At 40.2% G+C, this 26101-nt stretch overlaps 2 protein-coding genes across 3 annotated transcripts in view; one reads left to right on the forward strand and one right to left on the reverse strand.

Moving 5' to 3' along the window:
- Positions 1-6235, forward strand: part of GAS6 (growth arrest specific 6) — a 67932-nt gene extending 61697 nt beyond the window's left edge. The window contains exons 14-15 of the mRNA XM_042457326.1: positions 31-259; positions 5684-6235. Coding sequence (XP_042313260.1) covers positions 31-259; positions 5684-5835 — 381 coding nt within the window. The 3' untranslated portion in view covers positions 5836-6235. The remainder of the gene's footprint in view (positions 1-30; positions 260-5683) is intronic.
- Positions 6236-9522: 3287 nt separating this feature from the next.
- Positions 9523-26101, reverse strand: part of TMEM255B (transmembrane protein 255B) — a 64370-nt gene continuing 47791 nt past the window's right edge. For both annotated transcript variants that reach the window (XM_042457328.1, XM_042457327.1), the window contains exons 6-9: positions 20400-20485; positions 18638-18797; positions 13626-13766; positions 9523-11518 (exon numbers count right to left, since the gene is read on the reverse strand). In XM_042457328.1, coding sequence (XP_042313262.1) covers positions 11351-11518; positions 13626-13766; positions 18638-18797; positions 20400-20485 — 555 coding nt within the window. In that variant the 3' untranslated portion in view covers positions 9523-11350. The remainder of the gene's footprint in view (positions 11519-13625; positions 13767-18637; positions 18798-20399; positions 20486-26101) is intronic.

A 26101-nucleotide genomic window follows, 5' to 3' on the forward strand; every position in this document is an offset into this window, starting at 1 on the left:
TTTGTTCCTTATTCTCCCTTGGCTGTTCAGTTTATCGTCTTGGCAGTTAGGAATACAGTGGTATGCAGACTGGCAGTAAGCATTTGTGATGAACAGGAACACTTGGTTGACATTTCTATCAGCAAGGGCCAGATATTGCTGACAATGGATGGGACTGCAGGACAAAGTGAACTCAGCCATTCACAGCTAGAAGACAAGCTGTCTGTCTTGGATGATTACCTGCAGTCATCAGTCAAAACCTATGTGGGAGGATTGCCAGGCAAGTATCCATTATTGCAGTCCAGAACGTAGATGCTTTATTTTAAGTGACAGAACTGGCTGTTGAGAAAGCAGGCAGTGGAAACTGGTGTTCTGTCCTAAACAGACTAAGAAAACCCCTTATTTATAGTCAGAGTTTTGTGGGGTTCATTTAAAATTACAATGCAATGGAAGGGTCCTGCCTCTTTGGACAGAGTGAAATGCAACTGAACCTGCAAATGTTATGTTGTTGTTGCTAGTACTGGCAGTGGTGGTTATGATGGTATGCTTGCGTGTGTGTGTTAATGAGGAAAGAGTTCGAAAGTCATCTATTCCCATAGAGAAGGGGTAGGCAACTTGTGGTCTTTTTAGATTGCAACTGCTGTCAACCTCAGCAGCAACAATACTGACTAGGTTGACAGGACTTGCAGACTAACACCATCTGGAGAACAACATATTTTCCAGCCCTAAATTAGTTGGGGTGGGGGTGTTACACTGTATTGCCTCCAGTACTCTTATTTCAGGCCGACATGCAATATATGAAGGTTGAAGGTAAGGTAGTGCACAGGAATATTAATGTAGAACAGTCTACCGTTTATAGTTTGTTCATGAAGGAGCAAAGAACAAATTGCACCAGAAATATTGCACTACACACATTTGGTGTTACATAGGTGCCCCGTCGAAGGCTATTAGCACTTCCCTAACATTCTAACATGACAGCATAGAATGAGGGCCATTCACCTAGTTTACTTGTTTCCAATCATTAGTTTACATTGTGAGTCGAAGGCTTTCATGGCCGGCATCCATAGTTTTTTGTGCGTTTTTCAGGCTATGCGGCCATGTTCTATAAGAGGTTTTTCCTGACATTTTGTCAGCATCTGGCATTTTCATGCCAGCCACAGATGCTGGCAAAATGTCAGAAATAAACTCTTATAGAACATGGCCACATAGCCCGAAAAACCCACAAAAAACTATTAGTTTACATTGTTTTCAGTCAATAGAATCCTGCTATTCCGTTAAGACTGTTATTTTGCTAGCACTCAGAAGAGACTGGAGTATTTCAACAACGTTCTGCTATTCTTACCAAAGTATTGCAAGTTGATATCATTTTCTGTTAAATTTAGTTCCTAAGCCTATTCATACAATCACTGGGCATATGCTGGCCATAAAAATTGTCATTTCTCAATCCATAGTGAAGACTGTATTGTGTGTGGGGGCACCACAGAAAAGGTTTTTATATGGGTCTCATCCATCAAGCAAACAGTAATTTCCTCCCTATCCCACCAGCAGATGTCTGCTAGTTGCTTTGTAGATGCTGACTTGGGCAAACATCAGTCTGTGTGAACTGTGCTAGCTCAGATATTGGAACAGAATCCTGAAATGGTTTTAAAAGCAGATTCAAACATTCAGATGTGCTTATTGCCAGGTTTTTGTGTTGTTGTTTTTTTGCTGCTGCAGCCTTATGACAATAAAGGCACATTGGGGAGCAGTACTGGCATTGCATTCCCAGAACTGCTAAATCTTAGCTTCTATGTACCACCCTGGTAGCTCCAGCTGCAATCCTAAAATGATATCCTACATGACATTAGCATCAGGCAAGTCTATACAGACCAAAAAACAACAACCCACTCTTCAGTCATCTTTTCTCTTTAATACAAGGAGCTGTTGTGTATTTTGTCCACATGACAAGTTCCACCTGGCTACATAGAGATAAAGAGCATTATACTGTCACAGATTACTAAATATGCCTCATATACTTCTTATATGCACTTGTTGAACATAGGCACTCTCCTTTTCCACAACTATATACATTAATATAAACCAAAATCTGTTCGTATAAAAAAAATTGTACTGATGGGCAGCACTCCAAGTGTCCATCCCCATTCCTGCACAAATGTGGCCTACCTTGAAGGTTATACAGAAATGATTCATTCAAGCATCCTACGTCATGTATATATTTTATGTTGCTTCATACATTACTGTACTAGTCTTTTTAAAATGATTGCATTAAAGGCTTGCAAGTTGTAAAGCTGCATGGCAAACACAGAATTTAAGGGGGGAGGGGAGGAAGATTGTTAAAATGAGTATGTAGCACCAGAAATAATTTTCTTAACATGCATGCTAGCTGTTGAATTATTTTGATTGTTCTAATAGAACATACAAACACATACACACTTATATTTTTAAGCTAAAAGACTTTTCTCAGTTAATGTTGCACCATGCTCCTCCCTCTCCCTCTTGTTTTTGTCTTCTGAAAGATCAAATCTTAAATTATCAGCTTGTAGAAAAACAAGACCTAAGATATCTTGGTTTGCTGAGAAATCCTTTGCACTGGAGAAACAGAATGGAAATACCAACATATGTCTGTCTCTGCTCAAATGTTTCTTGCCCCACCTTACCAAAATATTTGTGCAGTTCAGCTGTTTTTCTCCCACCAGTCAGTCTTTCTGATAAGTGCAAAGTTCTTGACTCTCTCTGGCCTGCACTAAAAGCCTAAAAATGAAGCTTCAGACTGTTATGTTTACTTGAAAGAGGGCATTGCTTGCAATAGGACCAGTACATATGGTTCATTTATTTCCATATAAAGCTGCTATAGTGTTGAGATACCCTTTAGAAATCAGAGACTGTGGAAAATTGGGTAGTGATCCAGTGGGTGCTTTTATGTGGTAGCACTATGGCTTTTGAATGTCCTTCCCGGGTCATTCTTTTTCCAACAGTCTGATAACTTTCTGGCATCAATTTAAGATCTTTTAATTTTTCCCAAGCCTCTTAGATATCTGTTTTTAATAGCTCTTATAATCTTCCTTGGATCTGGCTAAGGTTAACATTTGTTTAAATGTGACATGTTTTGTTTTGTTTGATGGTTTTAAATATTGTTTTGGGAACCAGGGATGGAGATCAGAACTGAAATGTAAAATAAATGTGTATGTGAATCATCTACCAAACAGGCTAGCACTAAATCTGGAGGGGTTGCATTGTGTTAATAGGTTACTTTTTCTTTGGTTTGATGTTTAATGCAGCCCAGTAAAGAACCTTTGCCAAAGAGTTAAATAGTAGGCCTTTACTATTGGGAATGCCCCACACAATTCATTAAGGAATTCAGTTTTGGTCCTATAAAATCAAACCTCATCTAAGTAAAACAACAACACAGAAATCCTTTGTCTCATTAGTTGTTGCTTTCCATCTTTATTTTAGGTAAAGTTCCTTTAAAATCAGCTAAAAAATCATTGGTGTCTTTGACTTTTGCTAGAATAGTTTTAACATATTAAATGACAAAAATATAACCATACTGATAAATCCAAGTTGTTATACACCCCTAAACCTATGGATTTTAAAATTATGTTTTTCTGCAAGAAAAATCTCTGGTGGTTTCCTCAGATCAATGTATGTTATGATTGCTGACTTAACAGGGACATTTTGCTTGTGCTATTTGGCATCCTCTGGGGTTTGGTTCCAGGACCCCCCACCCACCCCCCGGATACCAAAAGCTGTGGATGCTCAAGTCCCATCAAATACAGTGACATAGTAAAATGGTGTCCCTTATATAAAACAGCAAAACCAAGGTTTGTTTTTAGGAATTTATATATTTTGGGAATATTTACCAGCTGTGGATAAAGACTCTATGAATATGGAGGGCTGACTGTATAGAGAGGTTTTCATGACCTCCAGAACCCAGACAACAAAAGGCTTGTTCCATTTCACTTACTGTGCATCCTGAACCAGTCCCAGAAATTCTGCCTTTAGCAGGGGTCTAGACTGCAGGAATTAACAGGCGATGGTTTTCTTTACACCGTGAAAAGGCTCACTGCTTATTCTTGCAAATCAAACGTTGCTTCATGGGCTTGGTTACAGAGTGTGGTTCAGAAGCCAACGCCATAGTGCACACAGGCATATGTGGCTACAAAAGTGATTCTCTGTAGGTTAAATTGCAGGTGAATTGCGCAGTAGTAGTAGTAGTCGTAGTAGCAGTAGCAATAATGTTGACATGAGCTGATTTCTTCTAAAATCCTGTCTCTCTCTTCCTGCTTCAGTGTTTACATGGATACTGGTAGGCATCTAAAACAAGATTTTTACCACTTCCAACAAAGCTTTAATCAAAGATGTATAAACAACATATTACCTTGAGCTTCATTAATGCATCTTGTCTTTAGTGGCATTTACCATTGCAGTTGACTCCTTATAATTGTAAAGCAGATAAACATTTCCATAGGTTCTATTCATATTCTGTGTCTGACAGGCTGGCTTTCTCTCTAGCAACTGCCAAATAAGTGTATTATCTTACATTTGTACATGTAAGATCTTGTACATGTTAATGCCTGTTCTGGCATTCTCGCTAGAACAAGAAAAGCTACTTTTTCCTGGTGCCCCAGTGCCACATGTGAGATAAACAACCCTATATTGAAATGTGTGTCTACCTTTGTCATTACACTGGCCTAGATAGCTGTTTTGGATTTTATATCCCCCAAAGCTTGGGGGGGGGGTGCGTAAACCATTTCTGCAGTTATAATCAATTAGTTCTGAGTTTGGGGCAATTCAAACTGAATCCAGCATGGCAAGCAGAATAGAAACACATTATACTGTAGTTTAATTATCTATCAGGTAATTACACTACAATATAAGTCATCCCTGCCCTGCCCTATAATGGTTATTCTAGCCATTTGCCCCTTCCAGATATCAGGGAGCACCTTTCCTAGATTGAATGGTAACCTATATCAATGCAGATCTTTCTGAAAGGCAAGGGCCCAGCTGGATAAACTTGCCTTGGTGCTAAAATGTACCTAAAGATTAAAGAAGGACTGGAACAAAAATTGAAAAAGAAAGAAAAAGTGAAAGACTACTACTCAGAACAAAATTTCTAATTCTTTATACATGGAAAGAGAAACTGACTTAGGCCCAGTACAGACGGGTACTTTGCACCGGTCTGGGGCCAATACAAGGGCTCCATATAGCTGGGCGTCCATATGCACCCAGTCCTTCTAGCGGAGCCTGTGCGCCATCTTGTTAGAACCCCACCCACACAGGGCTTGTGACAATGTGTGTGTGTCCATGTGCCCAAACATCTCTGACCTGAAGAGGCGCAATAAAGATGTGTGTGCATGCTTCATTATTGCGCCCCTTCCAGGAAGCTGCTTTCAGCAGCAGCTTTTTGCTCCTGAGAGGGAGTGCATCGTTTCTGCGCCATTTGGTTGCTGTGGCAATGATGTGGGGCAAAGATGGGCGGCATAGAGCTGCCCGTCTGTGGAGCCCCTTAGTTCCTTCTTGTGGATGTTTTCCCTGAGTTATGCAGCCTGTTTCTTCAGCTAGTTAGTCACAGACCCACAGAGTGCTAAAAGAAACAATGTTGAATTGTTTTGTTTTGAAATTTTAAAAGAATGAAGAACTTGACAGCAATATTTACTGAAGATGTTTTCCTTCTCTTTTCTTTATAAAAAAAACAACAACACAGATGTTCCTGTCACTGCAACTCCAGTCACCGCTTTCTACCGTGGCTGCATGACAGTGAAAGTTGACAAGCAACCTTTGGATCTAGATGAGGCTGTCTACAAGTCCAGTGACATCACATCTCATTCTTGTCCTCCAGTAAAGACAGATCAATAGAAGCACACACATGCGCGCAAGATTTATATTCCAAAAAAGTCAGTTTTGATGCTTATAAATTATTCAGACTTCCAGCACTGCGTGTATAGTTCTCTTGAACACTGAAGTTATGTAGGAGCTACTGAAACTGAAATGTCAGATTAATTATTGAAATATTTCTTTGCTTGGGAAAGTTTAAAATGTGTAATATATTTGTAAATAGTTGAAAAGACTAATATTATTAACCCAATGCTGCAAATTATTGCGTAAGGTGAGTGGTGAAGAGACAGATCGTATCTGTCATGTGACAACTGGTAATATATTTTGAGTGGACTGGAAGATTTAAAATTATGTATTTTTTTATTACCAAATGCTCCTTCCTGACTTACCAAATATGAAAAAATAAAAACCTTTTTTTGAATTAGTTGAAGCAAGGACAGCCTCTGTTCTGGGTGGAGTTTCATTTTACATTGCTTTTGCTCCCATGCTGTTTAATTATTGTTTTGGAATTAGTACAGTTTTAAATGAAAGATTAGTTCATTAGTTATCCAGTATTTGCTTTCCCAATCAGAGTACATTATTTCTTTTTTCTAAAAAAATCTGGGTGCTGTACACTTTTCTGTGACTTTTGAAGCAGCTGTTGAAAGATGGAACAGCAAAAGCACAAATGACATGGAGCTCTATATTTTGCTAATTTGTGCTCAGTGGATAAGCATTAAGATTTGTAATTACATTGAAAATACAAGAACTTCACTTCCTTTGTTTATAATTCAAACACGTTGCTGTTTATAATGCAAATAGTAGGATGGTCCAGTGGATTTCCCTAGTGCCTTTCCTTGGGCTCTCTCACCATGTACTACAAACATATTCCTTCATGCTTTAAGGGAGAAAGCCATGAGTAAATTCCTCCCCCACCTTCTTTCTGTTCTATGTGTGTGATTTATTCCTTGTGCCTAGTAAACCAGAATCTGCATTATCAAAAAGGCATGACGAAAGCTCACATAAGCCATATCTCTGTTCCACAGGTAGCGGGTGCTGGTAACCTAGGTTAAGCTGAAAAGCAGGCAGATGTTGGCTAGTTTCTCTTAGGCTAGACTTCGTTAGAAAAAGTGGCTAGCATTCTGTATCAGCTACTTAGTTAAGTAGTTTAGAAGGGAGTCATGACTGTGGCAATAGTTTCACAATCATGACAAAGTAGCAGTTACGCACCCATAACTGTTCCATATTTACATTCACTACTTAGTCACAACTGTGATATTATTCTCATGATTCAAACTCCCCCCCCCCCCCACACACACACACCTAATTTATCAAGCTTCACTGCATAGAAGGATGCCCAGTCAACCAGTGATCGGAACATAGGTGAATGACCCTATGATCAGGTTGTGGGCTGGTGAGGGTTGGACCATAAGAGGTTACTTAGTTAAGTATATCATAGCCAGTATTCTGTATCAGTTGTATCAGCTGTTTAGAAACCAGTGCTGGTTTCCTTGGGGAATGTGCTCATGGACTGTCAGCAGTAGTTGTAATGTCAAGTTCAGGCAATTGTTTAAAAAAACCATATATGTGAATGAATGCTGTTTATGGCAACTTACTTGAGACTGTATGAAGATGTGTAAGGCAAATAGAGTTACGGCTTCATGTGTTTATCTGTTCAATATGATTAGTCCCAAATATTTGCCAGCCCTAAATTATTCAATTACCTTCCTATCATAAGAGGATTCCCAAATGACCTTTTTTTCTGTAACTTGGGTATGATTTTTGCTTCTCCATGACAACAGATTTACTTCAAATTAATCATTTTCTTTTTATTGCTAATTATATATTGTAGAACAGTGCTACTCAAAAATGCTGGTTCTTGGACTGGTATTGGCTGCTAGTCTGTGATGAATTTCCAAGAAACTATGCCAATACAATAACAATATAGTACAAATTTTGTATTGGTCCCTGATGCATGAGGGGGAATTACTATAGCTTGAGAAGCACTGGTCTAGATTGTTAAATTGCTCCCTATATTGTAGTTCATTCAGAGCACAAGTGGGAATCACGCGGCTCTACAGATATTGTTGATTTGAAACTCCCAGCAGACCTAGTCAGCATTGGTAGTGGTGAGGATTGCTGGAAGCTGCAATTCAGCAATATCTGGAGAGCAGCATGATGCCTAGCTTGTTCTAAATGAACTGCAAACTATTTTACAGAGAAAAATTAGCTTTTAAAGTGTTAAAATAACCTCTCTGTTAGGTGACAGTTACTGAAAGCAAGAAAGAAACAAAGAACAATTCCACTACAGTAATTAGGAAAATTCACCAAATCATAAGGCGTGGGGTGGTAAAATGGTAACAGGGGCAGGCAGGGAACTGGCATTCTTTGAAATTTGGTATCACATCCATGCATTTGATTCTTTAAGTTTAGGGCTTAATGCCAGTAATCGAGACCCTTACTTTGTTTCTTATTTTTCATATATCTCATAGAAAGGGTTGTTGTTTGCCTTGAAGTCATTTTTAACATGGTAACCCTAAGGGGTACCCTTGCCATGATTTGTTGAGAGGAGGGTTGCCATTGCCCTCCTCTCAGGCTAAGAGTGTGTGATTTACCCAAAATCACCCAATGGGTTGCCATGGCTGAGCAAGGATTTGAACCCTGGTCTCCTGGAGTCCTAGTCCAGCATTCAAACCACAATGCCACACTGGCTCTCTAAAGGTAACCTAACAGCTTTTTCCTGCTTTACTTAAACTGGGTCGACTTTTGGTCTGATCCAGCACAGCTATTTTCTGTTCCTATATTTGTATGTTTAACTGTTGTCTTTTGTGTATACCAGGGACAGGAATTGTGTGGGTCTCCATATGTTGTTGAACGTCAACTGCCAGTATTCTGCATGATTAGCTGTTAGGCTGAGACTGCAGTCCCATAACATTGTGCAGCACATGATTCCCACCCCTAATGTACTCATTCCTTGTTTCCAGATTATTTTCTAATCCTCATTGTTCCTTTCTGTTTCATGCCTCCTCCATCTTCTTCCTCCTCTGCACCAGCAGAGACTCTTTAAACTAGAGAAAGGCAGTCAGTAGATTGGGGACTCGAGCCAGTTTGTCCTGGAGAAGACCTGAAACCAATATCACTCTGAGTTTTCCATTGTGAACCTCACTCAATGAACCTCATTCCTACATGCCTCCTCCCTATGAACAGCCATAGAAATATTAACAGAATCCCCTTTCTATACACTGTCATTATGCACTGTAAGACTTATTGCATTTGTAGCATATGGAAAAGATAACTTTATTTTCAGTAGTATTAAGTATAATAAATACAACACAAACTATACAGACAAGAGATTAAATCCAATTCTTTCTTTAAATACTTTGATCCTTCAATATTTATCATTTGGGAAAAACTGTTCAGAGTAACAGATAACTTCTGTCTCTCCTTTTCTTTAACACACATGTTCCAAAAATACTATTACATATTACACACAGCATATTTTATTGTAAAATAATTATCCCACTCTTTTGGAAGATATCTTCACCCAAAAGAAGTATTAAATGAATACGAAGAAGAAAAGCTTCTTTCCCCACACTTTGGCTGCATCTGCACTGCAAAATTAATGCAGTTTCACACTGCTCTAACAGCCATGGCTCAGTGCTCTGGAATTCTGGGATTTATAGTTTTGTGAGAAATTTCACCATCTCTGTCAGAGAGTTTCGGTGCCACAACAAACTATCAATCCTAGGATTCCATAGGATGGAGTCATGGCAGTTAAAGTAGTGTCAAACTGCATTAATTCTGCAGTGTGGCAACAGCCTAAGGTAGCTGGTTATTTGTACATCACAAATTAGGTTCTAAACAAGAGGAGAAATACCCAACTACCCATTATGTATAAGAAAATGAAATTAAGAATTTTTTGCATTCTGATTCTAGATGAAGTGGCTTTTGTTACCAGCCAGTGAACAGAATATGAAGTTCAGATGTACAGTCACTCCTCCTTTTTCATGGAGGATCCATTCCGGACCACACACAGACACACACCCCACGAAAATGAAAAAACGTGCATATTTGAGCCCTATTGGTTTGAATGGAGATGCGCTCCCACGGGGGCATGCAGCCCATTTTAACTCCCTCCATTCGTCCCCCTGCAGATAATCCCAAGTCCACAAGAACAGAGGGAGGATTGTACATTGGCATTGCTAGTCTTTCTTGATGGAAATGGACATTCCTGGCCTTCCTATCAGACAGATGCTAATGTGTATAGTGTTTGCCACAAGCCAATGGTCACAGGCAATAGATGCATTTGGACGTAACAGAAAACTTATTCATTACAGGAGTGGATGGGCAAAATTCCAGTCATGGCCCCTAGAGACCCCACTGCTAAAATGTTGTGATATAGTGATACGAAACCTAAAAAAAAAAATCACAAAATATTTATTGTTAAAATATGGTGCACAAGGAATCAAGGCCTTGTTGCAGCACTGAAGTTTGTTTCTTTTTCTTTCTTTCTTTTTTGCAACTGTAAATGGGGAAAAAATTGGCAGTACAGCAAGATGTGTGTAGCCCATTACAAAATCTAGAGCATGGGGTGAAGATGGGCCCTACACCTGCCAAAATTGTCCACTCCTACTTACTCATTACAAACTTTAGGTGAGCAGTTATACATGTTTTCTCTAATGCCCACCCCAGCATTGTTGCAAGAAAGAGACTGGAAAGTTGCACTTCTTTTATTTGTTAAGGTCAGCTTAGCATTATGTCTGATTACATACACAGTGAGGTTACTTTTAAATATGGTTTACTACAAAGATGAGGAACCGCAAACCCAAGAACTGCCATCCTATGACCCTAATTGGTTCTGTGGGCTTCCTCTGATGGCAGCAACCCCTTCTTCATGACTGCTTTGTTGGATGATTTCCTAGCATCCTTTGAGCATTGCCTCTTTCCACACCCCATTTTGAATGGCTGAAATGCTTGATTATTGGCAGTAAATGCTTTCAGCTTCAATATTGCTGGTATTTTCAGTTTTGCCTTTGGCTCTGCCCGCTACTGGAATGCAGCTCCTCTAGAATACAACCCAGCCCTTGGGTTGAAAGAAGTTCCTCATTTTTCCTTGAATCAAGACAGCTTCAAAATTTTGTTCAGTGAACTGTCAGAGGAAAAGTGACAAGGAAATGTGCAATATTCTCAGTACTGATAGAGCATAATTTATTGTTACATCTGAATGCAGCCATTACCTTACTAGCATCTGGATTTCTCTAGATCTGAGTACTGCTGGAAAATTTTTTTTTGCTCTGCAGGTGCTGAAATTGTGGTCTGAGAGCATGGCAGCTGAGATGGAAATTGATGCCATGCAATATTTGACTGACTCTACTAGCAGATACGCCTCCCCATTTTCCAGCCATTTTCCTTTTATTCATTGTGAATTAAAGAAGAGAGATACCATGCCAAAAAAGAGAGAGAAAGGTATTTTTAAAATCAGCTCGCCTGGTAAGCACATACATTTTACCAGGGGTCTTTTTCCTTTGAATCCTATTATCTGTTGACAATCTCATGGCTATGGAATGTATGGTGGAGGTTTTTCACCTGACAGGAAATAGGCAGGTGTGTACAATGGAGGGGCATTGGGAGGAAGGCCGTAGGAAGAGCTTGTTTGCGATGGAGGCTGGGTGTCGTCGGATAAGGATATATCAGTAGAAGATGATGTTGGGAAATTGCTGGCAGGCTGTAGTGAGATAATGAAAAAAGACCTCAAATATTAGTTGCAAACTAGATTGAAAAGTGCTATTAAAAGGCATACATTATGCATAAAACTTAAATAACAAACCAAAATTTGCATACATGCTCTCTCTCTTACACACACACACACACACACACACACTTCCTCTTCCATGTTTGATTGGTCTGTGCAGTTTTGATTCTGGGTGTTTTATAAAGCCTATATGTATTTTACATTGTAATAGTAATAAACAGCTTAAATCAGAGTTTCTCAAACAAGGTTCATCAGAACCTTAAGAGTTCTGAAAGGGGGGCTTTAAAAAATAACTGTAGATTTTGAGTGGTTTTCGATATTCTGGTTATGCATTCATATTAGAGTCGTGGGTCTGCAACTGATCTGTGTTTAATAAAACTACATAGGCGGGATACAAACCGCCATATAGTACGTATTCTATACGTACTAGGGTTAGGAAGGGGCAGTGCTTCCGCACTCCCCTAACCCTAGTACGTATAGAATACGTAGAAGATGGCGGTGCCCCTTCCACATGGGCGCCGCCATCTTTACGTACTGGACGCATAGCGTCCAGACGTGTTGCGGCACCTATGACGTTGCGAATGCGCCAGCGGCGCCTCGCGACGTCATAAAGGCGCTCCAAAAAGAAGCTCCGAAATGGAGCTTCTTTTTTGCCCCGCGTGGGAGCCGCGCGGTTTGGCTGCTGCGGCTCCCGCATGGAGCAAATGGTGCCGGCGGGAGACCGCCGCAAAGCGGCGGTCTATATCCCACCAGTATCTTACTATTAAACTATCTAAATACTATCCAAGTGCAGTAGCACCATTAGGGGGTGCAGACCACACTGGATGACATCCTGGGAGGGCTGGCACAGCTACAGGGTGAGTGAGAAATGTTGTCACTTCCCTTTCTCATTTGTCCAGCAGCTGTGCAAGACCTCAAACTGACTTTTGGAGACTGCAGCACTGCCTCCGCAAGCAGCAAGCACTGCTGTGGGGGCCTGGCACAGCTCCTTGGAGGAATAGCCACAGCACTTCCCCTACCCCCCAAGCAGTGGGGGGCAGTACATTTTATTCGAGGTCTCAAGTGGCTGCTTCCTTGAGCACCAATGCCAGACCCCAGAAGGCCATCCAGAGCCTGCAGCAAAAACCCACCCCAACAGCAGTCTTGCCAGGTGGTGGCAGGTTGTCCAGGAGACAGGCAAGCATGGTATCAGGAGGGAGGGCAGCAGGCAGTCCACACACATACAACCCACTGCCTCCCTAGTATCCCTCTGCACAGGTTGACACCAACCACAGGGACACCACTGGTCCAGTCTACCTTAAGATGCAGCAGCAGGATCAGGCAAAAGACTCCTGGGCATCAGGACTCAAGGAGGATGACATTTCCGCTGCCCTCCTGCTAGTGATTGAGGCTGTGACTAACAGAAGCAGAACTTCTCTTGTAAATCCTTGTCACAGTTTGATTCACTGGTAGGAAAGTTTTGGAAATGTAAATCTTCTCACACCCCAATCCCTTCATTTGATCCAGCAGCTGCCTTTAAAGAGGTCTGGGGAGGGTCAGACCAGGAGGCATTATGTAGTAGTCAATCTCAGGTTCCCTGAGGCCTGAACATTATATCAGAGTAAAAAGTTTGAGAAAGGCTTGTTTAGAGGAATCACTGTATACAGACACAGATAGGGTCCCCCCCTCCATGTTCCATTAAAAAATACACAATAGGTCCTTGGTATCCACTGTGGTTTGGTTCCAGGAATACCAAAATCCATGAATGCTCAAGCCCCATTAAATACACTGCTGTAGTAAAATTGTGTCCCTTCTTTAAATCAGCAAAATCAAAGTTTGCTTTTTTGGAATGTATATTTTTTTAAAGATTTTCAAGCCATGGATGGTTGAAACCATGGATGAAGGATCTGTGGAAATGGAGGACCAACTGCATATCACATGGATGAAGGAATTATTTGAAAAGAGAAACCATCAATGTCTGTATTACCCTTTCATCCTAGATCTGAAAAGGCACATGCTCACATATACAAAGCCTTACAAACAGAATCCAGCTGGTAGAATAACACAAAGCAATATAGTATAATTCACCCTGTGCTCTTACCTGAAGGGGTAAATGATAGGAGGAATAATGAGGAACAGCTGTTGCAGTAGGACAAAATCCAGCATATGTCAAAATCTGCTGAGCTGGATTGTAAAGAATCTGTGGAGGAGCAGAGTTGAAGGCAACATGGGAAACAGGTACCTGTGGAGCACAAGAAGTGAATCAGTGTTGTTTATTTTCACTTGCTAACTCTGATACTCATCAAGTATTTTTTAATATATATTGACCTCTGGAACATTAATAGGAAATCACATACAAAGCTAGAGCAAAATTCCACCCTAATTATACAAAAAACCTCAATTCCTTGAAAAATTCAGTCTCTTCCTTTTAGTTCAGAAAAAAATATATTGCAAAATAGCATTTAAGAAAGAGGAGGATAAATTACAGCCCTCAAGATCTGACTGCTGGACCACAATAACCATTCTAAGTCCTAGCTAGTATAGCTAACAGTCAAGGATGATGGCAGGTACAGTCTAACATCATCTGGAGGGCTGCAATCTGACCACTCCAGGCAATGAGCAGGTGGTGCTCTTCCGTACAGTTCAGGCAATATGAGTGCTAGTCTAAGGAAATGGCAGTTCTGTGGGAAAGGCTATGGCTGGTTCTAAACATCCTGAATATACAGCCGTAGAAAAGCCTCTATGGAACTAGAATTCGCTGCTTATTTTAAGGTAGTTGTGTGGAGAATAAATTGTTTGGCTAAACATTCTCTGTTTTTTCTGAGCTGTGCCAATAAAATAACCAGTGATGTGGAAGAAAGCCGGAAGCCAACACAGATAGATATTCAGGGCTTGCAGAAATCAAGAATGGCTGTGGTCAGAATGGCTTATACATGGGAAAGGGAACATGGTGAGATTTACTGTTTTCAAAAAGTTTAAAAAATTTGTCTAACTATACTGATTCTGCCTCAACGGATGTGTCTCCATGCCAACAAAGGTGCTATCCTGCAGATCTTTTTCTTGCTTTTTAAATACTTTGGCCATAATCATGAGCCACTGCCCAGTAGCAAGTAGTGCAACCATCATCATCTAATAACTACAGGTTTTTCTCCTAGCCCAAACCATCTCCTTTGAAATTCAGCCTTGCAATTCTGCCTGGAGGCCTTTTAAGAACTTGAGAATTCCCTTGCTTTCACTTTCCTACATCCTTTTGGATGTGTTGCCTTGAATTATAAGATGTCTTCTTCTTGTCTGACCCTTCAGTATATGGCTTCTGCAATTAGTTAAGCTACATACCAAATTCTAGGTCCAGGAGATAGTATGACAAAAACTGAGAAATTATTTTTTGCAGGATATTGCAATATCCTTACTTTATTAGTGTTTTTCATTTTCTTGTTTACTTACACCATACAGTGAATTATACATGTACATCTTCCCTCTTAGGAAAAAGTGGTACTTATTTGCTTCCAGACATGCATGAGAATTTTTTTAAAAGAGTATATAAGCTGCTTACTTACTTTGGTCAGTGTCGCTGAACTGAAATGAACTTGCAGTTCAGAGTGAGGGGGCAAGAACACAACTGCTGCCATATTTTATTTCCTTGAGTTATTGCTTAACCTAACAATTTAGACTAAGACTTACAGCAATGTGAAAGGAAATTAGATGCAAATCTTGTTATCAAAAAGGATTCTATTTCTCCTCTGTGTAGACTGAAGAGCAAGAAGACAACTTAAGATATGTCTTGTCACAGACAACAACTGTTCCATGTTAACAGCATAAGTAGAAATTGGATGTTGCATTAGGTGAGCTCCATTATTCTACCAAAATATCAAACCCTAAATGCAAGAACAAACTCTGTGCATAGTATTATCTATTCAAACTGCTGCCTTTATCTGCCTAGTTAAGCCTTGATAAAGATGTTTTCTGGTCTGTCTTTATTTGTCAGTGTGTAGTGTGCCTCAGAGCTGCCAGAAGTATGATGGTTGGAAAAACTGGTTGAAATTACTAGCTGCTTTATAGTTTAGTGCAAAAACCACACAGAAACCTAGCCAAAATTCAACACAGAAGTTTAAGAGCTCAGGCCTGTAAACAAATTTGATGGCGATCAGTGTGACATGGCCACACATGGCAATGATGCTGTATGTTATTACTGTCAACTATTGTGGAATAGCAAGCTCAAGCAAATTCAGTTATGCTGCATTGCCTGCAAAATTTAATTTCTTACAGTCTGCAAGCTTGCATGTGTGTGACAGAGTGACCTTAGAGAGAAACCATTACGAGCATGCTAGGCACCGGCATATAAAAGGAACATGGTTTTTATTTTAAAAATGTGTTGAACTAGAAAATGGAAGATACTTGCTCTACATTCAGTTTATTGCAATGCTGCAAATCATTAAAGCAACTGAACTTTGTTATAAAACTCTACAGTGCATGATATTTGGTGCAAACTCAGAAGAGAATAAAACACTACCATATTAAAGAAATCCTTCAGTTGCTATGCCACTTTGAAAAGAAGCTGGTTCTTAAGAGTTTATGTGTCACTCAAAGGATCTGATGATAAGACTGGAAGGGAAGAAATTAAACAAATGCTTCTCCATTCTGTTTTAGTAATTGTCCTCCGTTCAAAAGGTTACTATTATAAGCAATGTTTTCAAGCATCTGGGTCACAAGAGTAACTAGGCTTTTTAGAGGTGATTCAGGAAATCGCAGAACATGCCTCTTTAATGATTTGCCCAGCTACAAGCACATACTGTATGCAGTTTTTTAAAGACTAAACCAGGCCAACTTCCCTCCATAAAAAGGCCTCTTAAAATGACAATTCCAATCCATTGGAAAATTAGGGAAGGAGAAGAACAGAAGTGAAAAGGTCTTGAACACATTTAGGTTAGTTTAAACCCTGATAAAATCAATTGGTTTTACAGATATCATTGTGTACAGGTTTACAATCAAAGACTGAGATCCCGGATGGTTGTACATAGCTGAAGGAGGAATTCTGCATTCACAATTCTGGTATGGCTCCTCTATCACCACTCCCAACACTCACCGTTGTGTTGCAATATCCTCATCCATGGCCATTCCATTGTTGGTTGATATGGGACGGGGGGACTGATGGGGAACTGGAGAAGCACCTGGTCATACCAGAGCCAGAAACAACCAAGCACATATTATGTCATTGGTCTGCACCTGGATATGCTTCTCCTATTCCTTACACTCTCCATCAGCAATAGAATGGCTGTGTGTGTGTGGGGGGGGTGTATTACAACACATTGTTGAGTTGGGGTGGGGGGCTTAGGTCATTGTGCAGAGTGGAAGAGAATGCCAACCTCTGCAACATCCATATATATATATATATATATATAGCCAAATGTAATGTGGACTAAAAATGGTTGCTGCCAAGAGCATTTTTTTTTCTGGAAAAAAATAAATGTATGGAACCATGCACAGTTGGACTGCTTTATTTCTTTCTCCCTTTTCTTAGTCGGTCTGTTTCTCTTTGCATTCCAGATATATATTATACACTTTAAATATCAAATAAAGGTACACACAAGGTTTCTTCTTTCTTCTGAATATTCTATCTCACATGTTTATTTCACATAATTCCTGGAAAACAGAGGCTGGAATCTTCCTAATGACTTCAGCTGGTACAGCCATGGATTAATTTATGCCAGTAAAAGTATCTTTTGGAACACCGAGGAAGGAGGCATCCAATACTTCCTTGGGCAATGGCTTCCCTGGGGTGTGCAGTGGAAGCCAGATCATGCCAGGAGAAGCTTCCCTGATCCAAGCAGCCACTGACTGGCCATGGGAAGAGGATGGCATTGGGAGATCTCTGCTGCACCATATCTTCCTCTCCTGGACCTCCTGCATCCTTCCATCCCAGTCCTCTGGCATTTACACTTTGCCAGACAGGATATTGGCCACACAGAAAGACAAAGCTTCAAACTGAATGATCAGTCAGGTTGTTTCTTAAGAACTAGCTATATGTACATGCAGCTTCAACAGGCCAGTGAATGCATTCAGCCACCTCTACGCCACTAGCTAGTCAGATCACTGTTGATAACCCCACCTGTGTGGGAGCAGTGGTGTCATTAAAAATAACTAGCATCCAGTTCAGTACCCAGCTCTCCACCACACCTCTGGAGGATTCAATTCTCTCCTTCTGGCCCTCTCGCCTCTCTGTCCTCCTCTTCCTCTACTTTGTTATTCTTGATTCCCTTTTAACTTACCAGCCTTCACATCTCTTAACAATTGTAACAACTGATTTTGGCGAATGTGCAAACAAGCTGAATGACACTACTATTTGGGAGTAAGCAAAAAGAATAAGTTAGGAATAGACAGGCACCGCTTACATGGAGCCTTACTATGAAATTAGTCTTTATAAACTCAGGAACAATAGATGTAGCTCTTCATACAGGTAGACATGTAGCTCTTCATACAGGTAGAGATATACATGCTTCCCTGTATTTCTGAATCCTAGGCTCTAAAACCTCTTAAGCTATTTGGTGTCAGGGACCAGCAGGGATTTTTCCCAGTGTGCTAGGGACTGGCACCATGGACCCCAGTAACAGGGAATCAACAAGCTAATCCCGCTACCTGAAAATCTGGACCAACAAGACTCCTATATAGTAGAGCCTCCTCAGAAATCATCAATCAGGTATGATCAGGTACTAAGAAATATTGAGGGCAACTGTTGTTGAACTCTCAGAAATAACAAAGGTTGCATGCAATCTATTCTGTGCTGACCTCCTTAGAAGCAAGTTGTATTTGGTGATTCACACTGAGTTTAAGAGTCTTCATATATAAGATGGTTCAATTATATTGGACAGGAAAGGAATCCCCCCCCCCAAAGTACCTGGAGAAAGTCAACATTAATGACAACCTACTGCTTCTTTACCTTAAAGACAATTCTGTGGCCACTGGCACAATATTGCACCAATTGTTTGCAACTGCCTCTTTCTTTCTGGACAATCACCACAGACAAAGCCAATGGCTTGCAGACTGAAACTGGCCCACTGACATCCTACACTGATATATCCCTTCAGTATGAAATGCCACAAAGGCTGCAAGACTTACCACATCTTTAAATGCCCCAAGCATGGCTGCTGTGACTATGCCAAGAAACAATCCAATGATGTTCAAGACAGTAGAAGACCAAAGCAGACGATACAAGTGAACCACATCTTGACAGCTGTTCACACCAAGGAACTCATAGTAGCTGGTTGAATGTTCTGAGCTGATGAGAGAAGGGTTTTTTCATCAGCAGCAAATTTACATGGTATCCATTCCTCCTGCCACTGTGACCAAAGCCCTTCCTCCCCCTGAAGCTGCTGCATACAGCTGTTCCATGCTTCACAGGGAGTGGGCAGGATTGGAAAAGCATCAGGCTATGTTCATGTAGCCAGATGCAAAATGATTACAACAGTGCTAAGACACTCGGGAGACCTCAGCAGATCTTAGCATTAATGTAATAATTTGGTGTCTTGCTTTGAGGACATAGCCAGATAGTTCTCTTATCCCCAGTCATTCTCCACAAGGCCCAGAAAGGTCATGTACAGGAGCTTCAGAGGCTGTATGGTAAGTCCAGGGGGTGTCATATACTTCAGCTTAGTGTAGGTCCACAGGCAGAACTACTATGGTATGTTGAACCATACAGGATCACAGCCAACATGTGCAACGTACAGAATAAGTTTAATGGTTGGTGAAGCTTTAACACCTGTGTTTCAGCATTCTGGAGACTGCAGTTTATTGCCTATCAGAGAGGATGAGTTAGAAATTCAAAACAAAAATATTTAATAATTGCTGATATTCAGTGCATGCAAAACCAATGTCTCCTTGCCTGACTTGCCTCAGCCCACCTTAACAGCCAGCAGTCATTTTGGCAAAGGAGGTCTGCTCAACTGCCGGTGGGTGCAAAAAAGAAAGAAAGATGTTTCTAACTCCCTCCCACCAGTGAGGAGGAAGACTGAAACAAAGAATTGTGAGGAGGATTTGTTCTAGATTGGTAGGAGAGGGCTGAAAATGTCCTCCTCACATCCTGATCAGCAGCTGAACATATCTCCTTCACCTGATGCAGCTGCTGGCTGTTAAGGTTGGCCAGAGAGTATTTATGTAGTTTTACACTAAGATGACATTTTTTTTACTCAAAACAGAGCTGTTATAAATCCATAACTGCAAATACAGAATGCCGACAATTAAAATAAACTTTAATGATTATATCTGAGCAGTGGCCCAAGTAAGCAAAGACAAATGTCTGAGTAAAATCTGGGTTGACTGTAAAGCCAAAAGCTTGGTAGAAAGTTAAAGTGATTAGTTTTTCTATGACAACAAACTTTGCAATGCTACTTTCAGCTGGCTCCTCTCCCCACCTTTTGATCTGTTACAGAACATGACATTTCTCATACTAGTTTTGGCATGCGTATCTGTGAGGGAGGATGTTTGGGATAAAAACATGCAGAGCAAGCAAAAATAAAAATTGCCAGTAGTTGCCTTTTCCACACTGAGTGTGTGCTTAGTAACACACCATCTGAATTGCAATAGAAGAGGCCAAACTGATGTACTATACTGGCTCACCCAATTGGGTTTCTATTGGAGTGCTAGCTAATGCTGCTGGGAAGCTTTATTGTTCTTGATTCCAGCATTTATGGAAAATATTATAAATGCATGCCTGTGGGAAGGAATATGCAGTGAATAGGAAGACAATTCCTCCTCCTCCTCCTTCCTATCTGCTGGAAGAACATTCATAGGATTACATCAGATTGTTTTCCTTCAGGAGCTGAAGAGGCAAATTGTAGACTGGCAGGAGCTTTCTAACCAGCTTCTCTCCATAGGTACTTACTTTTCACAATTGTACAAGTCACAGCAGTAGCATGTGTTACTTTTCACTTTCAACTGACACTTGCTGTTTAAGGTGTAACATGTCACCTGAAAGAAGAATTGAAACCAAAAGAGTTTTATTCTGGCTAGTAGACATTCTGGACACTAGTTCAGATGCAAACTCTATCATCAAGTGTGTTTTGCCCGGAATTAACAGTATATTTGGCACCCCCAGTGCCGTTTTTGTGGTCTTTGGGGTAAAAAATAAATGCTGCTCCAAAATGCCTTCTAAGGGATGTGGAGGACATTTCTACCATGTTTAGAAGATGCCAGGACTCCCATAGGAAACAGCATTTTTACAAATCCCCCCCAAACATTTTTGGATGTAGATAAGTCTCAGGAGAAAACTTAAAAAACAGGAAGTTGTTTTAAAAAGCCTCACCTAATATGTCTAAGGAGAGCCCAAAAACATGATGGAAATGCCTCTATGTCCCATGAAAGGTATTTTGGGGTACAAAATGATTCTTTTTCTGGAGTAGGTACAGCAGAAAGGATTTCTCCAAAGTATCCTGAAGGACTGATGTGGTCCTTGAACAGTTGCCCAACCCTGCCCTAAACACTATGTGGCAGAGAACAAAACTGCCCCACAAGCATTAATTTTTTCTCAGATTTATAAACTAAAGTTTTAGGTTTATTGTCCATAAATTGGGAGGGGGGCATTCTTCTTTTTGTTTTTAAGAAGAATGTAAAGGGAACAGAAGCACAGAACTACATATGAAGGACAGTATGAGGATAGTCCCACCAATGGCACACCCTTTCTGCCATGGTTGGGTTGTGTGCTCCTGTGAGCAAAGACTGCTATGCTGACAGCAGCAGTGCTGCTAGTAGTGTCTTCCATGTTGGACAGTTTCTTACTGAAGAGACAGACAAAATGTGCCAAACAGCAACTGAAGAGCAGCAGTAGTGATGGGGTGACACTGGAGATAGATCTCTCAGAGCCAAAAGAAGTGGCACCATAGCGATGCAGAGGGAAGCACAGTAAAGGCTTTTAGACTTTAGACACAAAAGACTTTGATGTGTTTTACACAAAAACTTATGATGGGACAATCCAAAATGAAACAAGAGATAGTGCCAGAAAATGAGACTCCCAGGGCAGATGGCACTCAAAGAGATACTGGAATATAGCAGAGGACAACTACAAGTAGCACTATGGCTAATGGGGCAACTAAATACATGCCAAAAGGACAGTTAGCTGTTGATGTGCACTGAAGTGAAAGGAAAGTCTGAAGCTACACAACACATATTATAGGAACATGGAACATCAGAAGCATGAATTGCTAGATATAGTAAAACAAGAAACAGAAAGTACAAACATTGCAATACTTGGGGTGAGTGAGGTAAAGTGAACAAGAATGGGACATCTTAAATCAGGAAATGAAGCTCTAAAAAGAAATGAGGGGGTGTTAATAGTGAAGAGAGAAATACCAAAAGCAGTCAATGGATATACTGCAGTCTGAACAAATCATATCAATAATATTTCAGGGAAAGCCCATCAGTAGAAGGATACGCAAATGTTATGCTGCAACTGCAGAAGAAGAAGAAGAAGAAACTGAAAGATTTTATGCTGGAGTCCAGGATGAAATTAATTACACACCAAACCCAGACTTCTTGTTAAGCATCAGTGACTGGAATACAAAAATAGGAAACAGATCAGAATCAAAGATTGTAGGAAAATTTGGCCTAGGATCAAGAAATGAAGCAGGAACCTGGCTGACTGAATTTTGCAAGGCTAACAATTTGTCCATTGCAAACACATTTTTGAAGCAACACATGAGGAGACCGTATAAATGGACATCACCAGATGGCTAATAGAGAAATCAATCATTACAAAATTGGAAGCAAAGGATGAAGAAGCTCCATTGTCTGAAAAAACAAGACCAAGAGCAGATTGTGGCACCAACATGAACTACTATTTTTCAAAATTAAAAATTAGAGTAAAGTTAAAGTAGAACAATAAATCAACCCGAAAAACATCCCTCTAAAATTTAAAGATAATATGAAAAATAGATTTGCACTATTAAGCCTAATTAACTGTGAGCCATACACTATTGTAGCCAAAAAGAAAGAGAGGTCTCAGTGGATGGCAGTTAAGAACAGATAAGAAGCAAAAGTAAAATGTGACAGAAATAGGTTCAGAACCTGGAATGTAACTGTTCAGTGACTTTTGTGCAAGGACAAGAACAATATAATAGTCAATGCAGAGAATATGGAGAAATGGCAGGGCTATGGAGGACAGAGTGACTTGGAGCTCTCTCATTCATAGGGCTGCCATAAATTGAACATGACTTGATGGCAGCTAACAACAAATGAAAATAAAGGTTGAAAATGAGCACAAATTGACCAAAACTGAACAAAGTCCTTAGCCCAACAATTTCTTGAATAAGTGTATAAAAAAACTCCACAGAGCTTTCTGTTTACATGAATAGAGAGATAATTCAATGTGTAGAAACTAATTCAGGTATGAAAAAAAACCCTTATTTCAGGTAAATGGGGAAAGCAGCTAATAAAAAAGTTTATAGATTTAAAAGAGAACACACAAGATTCTGGTTGAGAAATGGCCTTATCTACAAGAGGCAGTATCTCTTGAAAATATGCCGTTAGTTGTTGATTAAAGTCAAAATAATATACAATTTATTTGGAAATTATGTGCATTCATGAAGCTCATATGTTTGCCTTAAGCCAACATGTTGGCTGTAGTGAGTATAGCAAATCTGATTTAGCTCAACAGTGCCACCAAATGTGTCTCAGTTGGACTCTCTGGTTAATCCCAAGTAAGCACATATCCTGGATTCTCAATAAACATCCAGAACATAAGTTGTTTTCACAGTGCTGGAGCTAGCAGACCAATTTTTGAGCCAATAGTTTTTTTGCAGGAGCGGGGGAGTATGTCTGTCTTCATTCAGACAGCGGATTGTTTTTATACATCTTAAAAGTAAACTCTCCAAATGACATTTATATGTGACACTGAAAATCTTCTAGAAACACAGGGTTCTCCTTATTTACATGGACTTTTCTTGCTGAAAAGCTTGTAACATCTGTTCAGTCATTTAGGTTGCTTTGTAATCTTCAGTGTGAAAGATGTGAGAACTCTATGATTTACATGACTCTTCTGTGTTTCAGTAGCCACACTATAAGTCTTTTCATGCCTTGGTTATTATATAATTTAATCCATTCAGCAGTTCATTGTGAGTTTTGGGATTTATTTTTTGTTTGTTTGTTTGTTTGTTTTTTGGCAAAAGCAGTGGAATAAAATAACGTTTCCATGAAAAATCTATCAACTACTCATGGTTTCTATGGAAAATTTGTTTTTGTTAAATGAAATGAAATACAGATTGATACATCTCTCTTTTTGGTTTCTCTTTTTTCAGAGAAAGGAAGAGGGAAATAAGAAAAAATACCTGGAAATAGGGTCAAGGCTCATTTAGACAGGAATTCAGACTTTAAATACCCAAAGCCATGACAGATTTTCAGCTCAATCATTTAAAAGTGTTGTGACTATCCCTAGCTTAGTTCAACAAAAAATAATACCTAAAATCAAGCACAAGCCTATATGGCTCAGTGTAGATTTACTAGGTTAAGCTGTATATCACCTCCAGATCTACTGTATAGCCTCTGAAGCCTCCACCCTCCATGTGCCTCCTGGACAGCAGTTTGGATCAGCACCTTATTATGCCCTATAAGCCAAGGGTGAACAAAGTGTGGCCTGCAGGCTGCATGTGACCCTCACAGGGTTGTTTTCATGCTCCCTCAGGGCCTTCCCAGAGGTCAGTTATTATTATTATTTATTTATTTTGCAAGATAATTACTCTGAAATGCTCTAAAATTAGCTCTGGGGGTACAGAAGGCATTGCCTCTGAATCTGAAAACTTTATCAAATGTGCACTGTGCTGATTCTCTTGAAGGGGAAGGAATTTTGTGGTTCCAAAATGGCCAATGTGAATGGCTTGTATTGACTATTTGTACCAGTACTGTAAGACCTGAAAGACAGATAGTATGGGGGAGTGCTGAAGTGATAAAAATAGGTCCATCTTAGCATAAGTGAGGAAAATGAAGCCATTTAACATTTACTGTGAGATTAAATTTGAAATGGCATTAGCCTTTCATTTTTGCAAAATTTATTAATAGTGGCTGGCTTATGTATAAGATTTGGAGCCAATGTTGAGGCACACTGATGAGCTATCCTAAGCACAGCACTGATGAGTTGTCTTATGTGGGCAGATGAACTGCCCCTACTACCACAAAAGACTTGCTATACTGGATCTGTTTCATACATATATGAATTTAACATATTGCTCATATAATGTAACTGTCTACTGCAAAAGGAGGCAGCCTTTTCAGCTACCTGATGCTTGCTCTGAGTGGCATGCCTGCAGATGTACACACATACACACATCACAACAATCCTGTATTCTTACAGTGAGGAAGTGGAGTAATTAGAGTAGCGGAGTCTCCTTCTTTAGAGCCAGTGTGGCATAGCGGTTTGAGTGATGGACTGCAACTCTGGAGATCAGGGTTTGAATCAAGGATCGCTTTGGGTAAGTCACACTTTCTCAGCATCAGGAAAAGGCAAAAGCAAATCTTGGCAAGAAACTCCAGTGACAGGCTTGCTTTCGGGTTGCCATAAGTCGGAAACAACTTGAAGACACACAATAACAATCTCCTTTATTGGAGGGTTTTTAACTGAGGCTGGATGGCCATTTATTGGAAGCGCTTTGATTGTGTATTCCAGCATGACAGGGGAGTTGGACTGGCAGGCCTTTGGGATCTCTTCCAACTCTTCCTAATTTCTTCCGGATTTCAGTAAACTTAGAGAAGTATTGAGGGCAATTCCATGGTCAGAAATACTAAAAGATAAAGGAGTTCAGGACGGATGGGACTTTCTTAAAAGGGAGATACTGAAGGCTCAATTTCAAACAGTTCCAGTGAGAAAGAAAAACGGGAGGTGTCTCAAGAAACCAGGATGGATGACTAAGGAACTTTCAACCGAGCTAAGTTTGAAACGGAACATGTATAAGAAATGGAAAAAGGGGGAAATCACAAAAAAGGAATTCAAAGAAATAGCAGGCATGTGTAGGGGTAAAGTCAGAAAAGCTAAAGCGCAGAATGAACTCCGGCTTGCTAGAGAGGTTAAGAACAATAAAAAGGGCTTTTTTGGATATGTCCGCAGCAAAAGGAAGAAGAAGGAAACGGTAGGGCCACTGCGTGGAGAAGATGGCAAAATGCTAACAGAAGACAGAGAAAAGGCAGAATTACTAAACACCTTCTTTGCCTCAGTCTTCTCAGAAAAGGCAAAGGGTGCTCAACCTGAGGATAATGGAGCAGAGGACAGAATAGGGGAATTTCAGCACAGAATAAGTAAAGAGATAGTAGAGGAACACCTTGTTAATCTAAATGAATTTAAGTCTCCGGGACCAGATGAACTCCATCCAAGGGTATTAAAAGAACTGGCAAATGTAATATCGGAGCCATTGGCAATAATCTTTGAAAACTCCTGGAAAATAGGAGAGATCCCAGCAGACTGGAGGAGGGCAAACGTTGTCCCCATCTTCAAAATGGGGAAAAAAGAGGATCCCAACAATTATCGTCCAGTTAGTCTGACATCAGTACTAGGAAAGATTCTGGAGCAGATAATTAAACAAAGAGTCTGTGAACATCTAGAAGGCA

The sequence above is a fragment of the Sceloporus undulatus genome, chromosome 3 (genome assembly GCF_019175285.1).
Source record: "Sceloporus undulatus isolate JIND9_A2432 ecotype Alabama chromosome 3, SceUnd_v1.1, whole genome shotgun sequence".
Classification (NCBI taxonomy): Eukaryota; Metazoa; Chordata; class Lepidosauria; order Squamata; family Phrynosomatidae; genus Sceloporus; species Sceloporus undulatus.